Below are 11,117 nucleotides of genomic sequence, written 5' to 3' on the forward strand. Positions count from 1 at the left end.
GGTGCGTCTCCGCACGCACGTGCATGACACGATTCGGCGCTTCTGCGCACGTGCGTGACGTGATTTGGCACTTCTGCGCATGCGCATGCCATCATTTTGCGGTTCTGCACATGCGCGAGCGCCGAAGCCTGGAAGTAACCCATTCTGGTACTTCCAGGTTTGGCGCGGTCCACAACCCACAGCGTTCGCAACCTCAGCCCTCCAGATGTTTTTGGCCTACAACTCCCATGATCCCTAGCTAGCAGGACCAGTGGTCAGGGATGAAGGGAAATGTAGTCTCAAAACATCTGGAGGGCCAAGTGTGAGGAAGCCTGGTCTACACTGACTGGTAGCCTTTCTCCTAGATTTCATGCAGGAGTCTCTTGAGATGCTGGGGGTGGAACCTGGGACCTTCTGCAAGTGGGGCAGATGAGCCACAGCCCCTCATTTGCCAGCAGGTGTCTCCACCCTGAGAAGTCACTTTGAGGCCCTTCTGCCTTAGATCCACCTCTGATGGCTCACAGCCCAGCCATCTCACCTCCAGGTACGACATGCAGACGGAATAATCCATGTCCCCACTGGTGGCTTCTATAGCTCTGAAGAGGTCGTTGAGGGTACGGATATAAATGCCGGGTTCAGAATCGGTCCCCAGCATAGTGTAGGTTTTCCCAGCACCTGGTTGAAAACACGGGGGGGGGGGGTGTAAGAAAGTCAAACATTTTGGAAATGACTCTAATTCCCAACTTGCAACTCTTTGATGCAGCCCACAAACTGAAAGGCTCAATCCACTCCCAATCCATTCCTCAAAATGAGTCCCTAACATTTTTTTTTAAAAAAATATTTTATTAAATTTCAAGAAAAAGGTAAAAATTCCACATATACACTTCAATACCTATTTTTCATTTATTTTATTTTATTTTTTTGGTCAACTTCCCACCTCGTCTTCCATGGTGATTTTGTTTGCTGCACCCTGTCATAACAGTATTACAGTACAGAGGTACCTTGGTACTCAAACAACTTGGAACCCAAACACTGCAAACCTGGAAGTACTGTAAATGCTCCGGTTTGCGAACTTTTTTCGGAAGCCAAACATGCTCAGTTTTGAGTGTTACACTTCTGATTTGAGTGCCACACTCCGGCTTGAGTGTTTTTAACCACGTACCTTCTTGTTGTTCTCATTTGTGCTGCTAACAGTATATCAGGGTTGTTGCCTTTTATGAAATATCATCATTTTTAATATTTCAAATATTCTTTCCACCTGAGCACAATTTACGACAGTCATTGTTTTCTTATCGTTTCCATTTTTCTGCGTAGTCTGGGGCTCTTCTGTGCTCTTGTTCTAAATCAGCTGTTTGGTTAGTTCTTAGATTTTCTTTCCAGTTGAGAGGCTTTCTGTATTAATTCTCCTCTCAAACCTCCTTTAGACTCTTCCCATATAACAGCTGGATCTTATCCAGGGTTGTGACTAAATGGGGGATGGAAGAATACCTTGCAATCTTTTAGCCATTGCCCAACCATGCCCACCTCTGACACCAGCATCGCGTATCTCACCCTCCACTTTACCTGTGGGGCCATATGCAAAAATGGTAGTATTGTAGCCAGAAATGACTCCTTCGATGAGATTTTTTGTTGTGGACAGGTACACCTCCTCCTAGGAACAATAAGGAGCAGCAGATCAAGCTTTCAGATCGAGCTTAATGCAGAGGAGGGGAATCTGTGGATCTTCAGATGATGATGGACTCCAACTCCCATCCTTCTGTGTGCTGGGAACTGGAGTCCAGTAACACCTGAATACCAAGTGGGTTGCAAGAATACGGTCAGGTGTGCGTGCAGGAGCCAGGCCCTGTGACCAGGACTGGGGCCTTCCTAAGTTTGTGAGGTGAGGCCGATTGGTAACTCACAGCACCTGGTGGCAAGAGCTGGGAAGGGATATAAGGGAAGGGATATAAGGTCAGCATTTCCCTTCAGCTCTTTGCCACAGCAACACATTCCCTGCCTTGCTGCATTTGGTTCCTGGATTCCTTGCTCCTTGCTCCTTGGACCCTTGACTCATGACTCCTTGCTTCTTAATCCTTGGAGCCTTGCCTTCGTGACTCCTTGCATCCTGACCCTCGGACCCTTGGCTTCCCGACTCCTGGCTTCTGGACTCCCATTCCTGCTCCCATCCCGCCATCTTGCCCCCGGTCCCAACGTCCCCTGTCGGGACTTCGATCGCCCATGAACCGGACCATGACAAATATTTTGACACAGAACCTGCAGGCCACACACTGCCTTGTCATGCAGGTAAGGAGCAAGGCCAAAATTTGGCACCTGCCCGCCTTGCAGCCCTCTCACTGTCTTCCCAAGGCACTGGGCTTTGGGAAGAAGGCTCAAGGCTCTGGCAGGGTCCTAGAGGCCTCCCACCTCCTTCCCAAAGCTAGGAAAGTGCTAACTAAGGTTTGGGAAGATGGAAGGAAGATTCTAGGACCCTGCCAGAGCCCTCACACCTGCTCCCCAAAGCCCTAGGAAGGTGCGGGGATACGAAATTATACAACCTGGCCTAACACGACAAGCTTCAGATCAACACATACATCTGTAGAACAAACCTGTAGAACGAACAAGCAAGGAAAATATGACCTCATTCATTCCCCAAGGAGACCTCCAGCTCTCAACTCTGCTTCAGGCTTAGAATTTGGTAATGCCGTCCCCAGTGAGTTAGACAGAAGAGTCAGGATGAATACAAACAGATCATGTCTTGCTAAGAGAAACTGCTCAGAGCAAATGTACAAGGGAGATGGAGGTAGAGAGATCCTTCCCCACAAATATCTCTCTGTTTCAAAATCAGAATTCAGAAAGCTATTTCACAGAAACATAGAATTGCAGAGCTGAGAGAGACCCTGAGGGTATTTTAGTCCAACTTCCTGCAATGCTTCTAACATGTTTGTTTGTTTGTATGCTTGCTTGCTTGCTTGTTTGTGTATTGTTTCATGAAATTTATGCACTGCTTAGTTGTGTTGGGGGGGGGGGCAATAACCCTCAGGTTCATTCACAAAAAGTTAAAACAATAACATCAAGCAAAAAAGACCAAAATATTATAAAACATACAAAAAGTTTAAAGCAGGTTAAAATTCACCTCAGCATTTTTAATCCTTTGGCTTGGCTTGTCTAAACAAGATTGTTATTTATCAGGCACCAAAAACAAATGCAGTGAAGGAACCTGCCTGGTATCAAGAGGCAGGGAGTTCCAAAGTGTAGCTGCTGAAGCAGCACAGATTTGTTTTAGATCAATAGACACAGCGCAAGATTACCCAGCAGGCAGACTAGGCACGTGCTCAGGACACCAGCGAAACAGGGACACACATGCACAAAGGTTTTTTATTATTATTAAAAATAACTGGGCAATTTATATTTCAAACGAAAGCATCAATGGAGTCATCTTAGGAAGGATCAGAAGTTTGTTAGATTTCCTAACACTGCTCTCCACACTCCTCCCCAACTTCTCTGTTCCCTTTCTATTACTTATACCCATTTAAACTGGGAGGGGGGGTGTTTCCCACTAATGTAGATTGGATTCCTGTCATGTGTTGCACATCACATATATGCATGTATGTTTCAGCACACATGTAAGTTTTGTGCCATTTCCAAAAACAAAATTTCATTTGACGGTTTGGCATTTTGCTTTGAATTACATATGGCCCCTGCCCCCCATAATCATTTCAGTGCTCTGGGCCTCTAAAGCTCTTAATCAGATTTCATACCTTGCCCTTTGCCATCGGTGACAGAACACCTTTGTCCCGGCCCTGCCTATGGTATCCAGGTTGCTTAAGAGATGGATGGGAAATCTAATTTTACCTGGGTTGCCCTGTGGCAAAACACCATGTCAAAGATGAATGCCTTCTCCCGGGACCTGTTAGCTCGCAAAACGTCATCTGGGTCTTCCATTGGATCCATCAAAACCACCATCTGTTATGGAGAAATGGATTCACACCTTTAGTTTGGGCAAGTATAGTGATGGTGCCAGTTTAGAGCCGAACCAGCTGTTAACTCCAAGCACTGAATCTGGTGCTCCCAGGATAGGGCTGGACACAGGCTAAGTCTCCAGTGTAGAACCATCCCCTTTTGTTGCCATATGCCTATTAATGTTTATGAAAAGCCGTCTTCACCAATCTGATAGGAGGTGCTATCCAAAACTTATCAAGGACATCAAGTTGGTGAAGACTGGCAAAAAGCAATAGCTTGCCCGAACAGTCACAGCCATTTACCACATTTCCAGTTTACGTGCCTAATACCCGGTGGCGCTGCGGATTAAACCACAGAGCCTAGGACTTGCCAATCAGAAGGTCGGCAGTTCGAATCCCCACAACGGGGTGAGCTCCCGTTGCTCCGTCCCTGCTACTGCCAGCTAGCAGTTCAAAAGCACATCAAAGTGCAAGTAGACGGTGTTTCCATGCGCTGCTCTGGTTCGCCAGAAGCGGCTTAGTCATGCTGGCCACATGACCCGGAAGCTGTACGCCGGCTCCCTCAGCCAATAAAGTGAGATGAGCGCCGCAACCCCAAAGTCGGCCACGACTGGACCTAATTGTCAGGGGTCCCTTGGGTGGGATTAGTAGCTTGGTACTGGGTTCAAAATGTCTCCATGAAGAAGTATGCATTGTGAACCCCAAAGAGGTAATTTTTGCATATTACTCCCCTTTAGAATGGACACCTTGTCCTAAAGAGGTAAGAAATGATTGCAAAATCTCAAAAGCTGGAGCACTGCTTAGAAGAATTGGGATGCAGAGCCATGACACAAATGCGCATAAAAGTTGCACATGCTAATTTATATAGCTGCACATTTAGTCAGCTTTCAGGGGGTGGAACACACAGGCTCCTTGTCAGGGCTTACTCTTAGCTATTGGGTACTGTTGAAAACAAAGTTAAAAGGGGGGGGTTGGGGGGGAGGTCAAGAGATGAAGGCCTGATGTAAAAAATCCTTCAAAGAACCCTATCTCAGTGTCTTCATAATGCAATGTGTGAAGGATTAAATGCTTTAAGCAACGGTGCTTGGAATTATAATACTACAAGCAACCCCATTCTCAGGGATTCGGTTTCCTTTGAATGAAGGTCACAGGAGACTGCAGTGCCTTTAGGATATATGGTTTTATTTACACATATATACAACCTGAGCATAGGATGGAGAGGGGCTCACAGCATTAACACTGCAACTGATCTCACCTCCCCATTAAGTTTCCAGGGAATTCCAGGACAGAGCAAACATGTCTTTGTCTCTCCAGCTTTTAGCCAGCTCACTCAGACAGCAACCCCAACTTGGGCTATTGTTCTTCACTTTAGGGTGATGTGGCATCCGGCCAGGTAAGAAAAGGCCCACACATTTGTCTCTGTGGCAAGCTTTTTAGACATGTAAATCACAGGCCAGCCAAAACCATTCCATTTACAAAGGAACTGGTTTGGTGGGTTTCCTCTTATGGATTCTGTCACACATACAGAGGACCACAGGTGTGGAAGGGACACATAATATCACCCAGACTGACCCCCGCTTCCCAGATTCTTAATAATTCAGTTAGGGACCTCCTAACAACTTTCCACACACCCTTTACAAATGGCCTTGGTCCTGTATACCTGAAGGAGCGGCTCCACCCCCATCGTTCTGCCCAGACACTGAGGTCCAGTGCCGAGGGCCTTCTGGCGGGTCCCTCGCTGCAAGAAGTAAGGTTACAGGGAACCAGACAGAGGGCCTTCTCGGTAGTGGCACCCGCCCTGTGGAACGCCCTCCCACCAGATGTCAAGGAAATAAGCAACTATCTGACTTTTAGAAGACATCTAAAGGCAGCCCTGTTTAGGGAAGTTTTAATGTATGATGTCTTTTCATGATTTTAATATTCTGTTGTGAGCCGCTCAGAGTAGCTGGGGAAACTCAGTCAGATGGGTGGGCTATAAATAAAATTAATAATAATAATAATAATAATAATAATAATAATAATAATAATAATTTTCAGGATTCTTTGGAGGGAGCCATGACTCTTGACGTCTTTAAAATGCATGGCGTGAATGTGACCTCGGTCCCATGCAAAGTTGAAAATAGAAGTTTGATTTCTTAAATGGAAAGTTAAAGATCAGGCCTCGTTTCTCTGGATTCTTCTGGGAGTAAATCTTCCCCACTTGTACGCTGAAGGAAAAATATATTCCTTTCTCTCCGCTGAAAAAACATCAGGAGCAGCCACATTCAGCCTCAAGGGACTGCTTCACGGAACCAATTGCCCCAATGCTCCAGAGAAAGTTTGGCAGCAACTTGGATAAATGCACAATTAGGGAATTGTTTGCAATAGATTAGAAACTATATGCCCTTCTAAAACAGAAACAAATTAGAGCACAGATGCCAAGCAGCGATGAAAACATGGGAAGAAGCAAGACAGCAGCCACCAAATTATTTATTGATTTCATTTATATCCCACTTTTTCTCCAAAGAGCCAAGATGGCATACATGGTTTGCCCACTCCTCATTTAATCCCCAAAACAACCCTGAGAGGGAGATTAGGCTGTGAGGCAGCGACTAGCCCTAAGTCATGGCTGAGTGGGGGATTTGAACTCCCACATCCTAGTCCAACACTCGTAACTAGTACACCACACTGGCTCTGAATATCAGTACTGTGTTAGGATGTTGGTATTGTCGCTAATCCTTTGCACAGTTAACAGCTATATGTATGTCTCAATGGACACCAGTGGGTAGAAGACGTTTCTTCAATGGTTTTTGGTGGCTGGTGGCACATAGCAGCAATGCATGCCTGCTAGTCTTAGTGCCGACTGAAATCAGTGTTCTGCACCTAGAACGTAGCCAATAAAAGAGACAAAAGTATGAATGTTTGCATGTGTGTGCAAGGTTCAAGGGGAGAGACCAATAGTGTTTGAAAGACTGACTGAATTTTCATTAGTTCCTCCAAAATTAATTTAACAGACATAACAGGAACACCGTTGTTTCAATGGACTCTGGAACAACCACTCCCTGGATTTTGTACCATCTGGGACTTAGCTGGTGTTGATTTTGCAGCTGATGATGATCATTTATTGCTAATGATTCATCTTTGACTTCAGGCTGCTTTTATTGTATCTTTTAATATTGTATTTTGCATTGTGTATTCTGGGTTGTGAGTTACCTTGTGTTGCTATCTTGGAAGAAGAGCAGGGTGGAGAAAGGATGCAATAACTAATAAACGGAGGAACACACATACACACATAACATGACTTTACTGGAGGCATATGAATTCCTGCATATGAAATTCTGCAACCAGAAAATTGCAATCTGGGTTTGCAAATATGCATGCATTTTGCTCGGTTTTTCTAAATGTGATGTTCTTAAAAGAGAGCGTTGTGGTTAGTGTTGGACTGGGCCTGGGGAGGGCCAGGTTCAAATCTCAACTCAATTAAGAAGCTGCCTTTGAGTCCTTGGGCCATTCACTTCTGCTTAGCTTTACCTACTTCACTGGGTAAATAATTGGAGGGGAGGGTGGCTGTGTATGTTGCCCTGATCTTCTTGGATAAAGAGTGGGATACAAATTTAATATGCAAAATATTCTTCCCAGCCCTACCTGAGATGCCAGGGGTTGAATCTGGGGCTATTTAATAACGTAAGAATCAGGTTGGTGGATCAGGCCAAAGACCCATCTAGTACATACGGCATTCTGTTTCCATTGGTGTTCAAAACAGGGGGCATTTTCATCTCTATTTGGAGATGTCATGCCAAACGGGTGCTTTGCCACTGGGCTGTGGTTCCTCCCACCCAACCCGCAGCTACCTGCCCATCCTCTCACCTGGTCACCTAATCTGTGAGCTATAATGTTTGCTCCTTCCTCCACCTCAGCTGCGTTGATGGGACGGATCCGGAGAGCTACCTGCAGGCAGAAACAAGAATTGGGTTTCCTGTAACACACGAACTGTCAAGTCACTCAGGCTAGCAGACTAAGTAAAAGGAAACCCATAATTTGAGGACTGTGCACCACCACCATCATCATATTATTATTATTATTAACTAACTGATTAAATTTATACATCACCCTTCATCCAAACATCTCAGGGCAGTTCACAAGATAAAAATGCAGGATAAAAACACAAATAGAGCAAAAAACCCAAATCAACTTCCCCTCCCACAATCACATTTAAAAGGCCATGGAAGCTTAATCAGCCAAAGGCCTGGTTGAAGAGGAACGTTTAACACATATGTAGTGTTAAAAGGCATTAGCCGTAAATACTTCTGCACAGTCCTGTTTACTTAGAAGTGGAGCTTGTGTGATTGAAAGCTTTCTTGTTGAGGAAAAAGAGAGATCCTGCACAAAGCAAACTAGTGTATCAGGGCAAAGACCAGAGTAGTAACTTTTCCCTTGACTTGTCAGCATGAAGGGGATTTTAATTGTATGGCACAGGATTCCATCATGTGAGCCCCTTTAAAGTGAAATGTTCACAGTCCAGGCAGTATTACCACCTCTGTGAAGGTAAAATACTAAGGAAAATGGAGCAGGAAAATGAGTGTTTTTCAAAGTAAGGCGTTTTGAGCAATACAAATATCCCAACAATAACATGATGGCAAGCCACTCTTGTGCATATCTGTACTGTTTTGAGCCCCACACTTTTAGGGTTGCCATACAGAATTTCCCACATGTCCGGGATTTAACCAGCGAAAATAGTGTCTGGAGCAAAATATGGCAACCCTACACGCTTTCAGTGGTATGCAGTACATTCAGTGCCAGTTTTATGGTCTGCATCTTGCTCTTCTCTTCTTGCGCAATTTTCCCCTGTACTAATTTTGTGCTGGTGTAAATATGTGTGGTTGGTGGTGCCACATTTCTGAAAGAGAAACAGTCTGGATGTAGAGAGCGACTGTGCAAACCCACCCAAGTTTGTCTGAAGTCGCTAGAAATTCATCACTACTACAGAGACTGGCCTTAACTTTACTTCTATGTTTGTCTCTCCCTTATTGGATCTAATAAATCTTTGCAAAATCCAGAGGGGTGAAAGGGAACAAAATGTGAAAAACAGTGGACATGTTCAGATCAGGGAACTGACTTTAGCTCTTAACTGGATTGTCATCAAGTTGGGAATATGCCAGAGATTGGCCCTGGAGCTGCAAGCACTGTTCCTACAGGGAACAGATCTATTTTCACAACAACAAGCCTTGATTAGCTGTTGCTTCATGAGAAGAGGCCTTGAGAGCTAGAATTTATTTGAGGGCTGTTTACCCGGCTCCTTTGTGCAATACCCCAGACTGCCAAGGCATTCAGATGAAATGGCACATAACCAGGAAATCCTACTGCCTTTCAGATTTTTCTTTTTAATACTTCAGGTATGAAACAAATATTTTTGAATGATAGCAGAGTTTGATGGACTCTTTCAAGCAACCCCTCTCCCAGTAACGTAAGAAATTGCACCTTACAATGGATTTATTTTTTAAACGTGTTTGCATACACCTGAATATAATAAACACCAGATCACACATGTATTAACTATCCTTGGAATATGTAAAGCGGTGTGGCTGTACCCGAGCATGAGGGAAGTGCTTGTCCTCTCTGCAGACGGATCTCGAGTTTGGGGACAGGGCAGATCTCCCAATCTTATGAGCTCTAGAAGAGCTGTTGGTCAGTGGTAGAGAATCTTGGTATACCTGCAGATGATCCCAGGTCCAGTCCCTGGAATCACCAAGTGGGGCTAGGAATTTGCTTGAGTCCCTAGAGAGCTGCTGCCAGGCAGTGTAAGGAATACTGAGCAAGATGGACCAAGGCAGTTTCTTACAAGACCAAAACACCTGGAAGGCAACAGGCTGGAGAGAGCCAATGTGGTGTACTAGTTAAGGATGTTGGATTAGGACCTAGGAAACCAGGGTTCAAATCCCCACTTGGGCACAAATCTCACCAGGCATGATTGTGGGTCAGTCACAGCCTCTCAGCTTAACCTACCTCACAGGGTTGTTGAGAAGATAAAATGGGGAGAAAGAGAAGCATGTACTCCAGATGGAATATAAATGCAACAAATAGAAGTCTGCTCTCAAACCAATCGAAGATTTATCAATTCCCTCTCTTTCACCCAAAGAATTGTACATCACTTATTTACATACATTTAAAAAGCAGAGACATCACTTTGCCAACAAAGGTCCGTATAGTTAAAGCTATGGTTTTCCCAGTAGTGATGTACGGAAGTGAGAGCTGGACCATAAAGAAGGCTGATCGCCAAAGAATTGATGCTTTTGAATTATGGTGCTGGAGGAGACTCTTGAGAGTCCCATGGACTGCAAGAAGATCAAACCTCTCCATTCTGAAGGAAATCAGCCCTGAGTGCTCACTGGAAGGACAGATCCTGAAGCTGAGGCTCCAAGACTTTGGCCACCTCATGAGAAGAGAAGACTCCCTGGAAAAGACCCTGATGTTGGGAAAGATGGAGGGCACAAGGAGAAGGGGACGACAGAGGACGAGATGGTTGGACAGTGTTCTTGAAGCTACAAACATGAGTCTGACCAAACTGCGGGAGGCAGTGGAAGACAGGAGGGCCTGGCATGTTCTGGTCCATGGGGTCACGAAGAGTCGGACATGACTAAATAACAAATTACATCTGACTCAGTACAAGGAAACTTCTTAAATTCCCATCTTTTTTTCTAAAAAGAGAGATCTAAAGGGGCCAACGAGTTGCAAAAGCTGCTGTTGCTGCCAAGACTCACCACCAACTGCTCCTCTGCCCTCAAATCCTTCATGGTAGCTGAGCTGGGGGTGTTTGTAGCAGTAGCAGAACCCCTGGCAACCCTCCTCTCTGCAGGGCTGGGCGATCTGGGTGATGAGATACCCATCGCGTCAACCAAAGAGACTCACTCAGAGCAACTCACAAAGGCAGTCGCTCTGCTGGCTTGGCACAGCTTAGGGCTGCCAGGTGAAAAAGCTACCATTTCCCCACGGGTAGCAGGTGGTGACATCAATGGAGTGGAGGGAGTAGAAACAGAAGGTGCACACAGCTGCCGGAGAGAGCAGCAGCAGCCGGCAGAGATTGCGATTCACAATTGCATTTCATTCTTCCATTTGAATTCAGGGCGATATATGCGGCCCTATTTTTATCCTTGTCACAACCACCCTATGTAAAAAGGTTCAATTAGAAGAATGCGACTTCATGGAACACTATGTTTACATCAG

General features: G+C 45.2%; 1 protein-coding gene across 1 annotated transcript in view; it reads right to left on the minus strand.

Annotated features, from left to right (window-relative positions):
- LOC310693054 (kinesin-like protein KIF19) overlaps positions 1-11,117 on the minus strand; it is a 33,967-nt gene extending 22,850 nt beyond the window's left edge. The window contains exons 1-5 of the mRNA XM_083474698.1: positions 10,655-11,117; positions 7,764-7,844; positions 3,811-3,921; positions 1,543-1,630; positions 518-654 (exon numbers count right to left, since the gene is read on the minus strand). Coding sequence (XP_083330824.1) covers positions 518-654; positions 1,543-1,630; positions 3,811-3,921; positions 7,764-7,844; positions 10,655-10,780 — 543 coding nt within the window. The 5' untranslated portion in view covers positions 10,781-11,117. The remainder of the gene's footprint in view (positions 1-517; positions 655-1,542; positions 1,631-3,810; positions 3,922-7,763; positions 7,845-10,654) is intronic.

This window comes from Podarcis liolepis (assembly GCF_965112155.1).
Source record: "Podarcis liolepis genome assembly, chromosome: 14".
Lineage (NCBI taxonomy): Eukaryota > Metazoa > Chordata > Lepidosauria > Squamata > Lacertidae > Podarcis > Podarcis liolepis.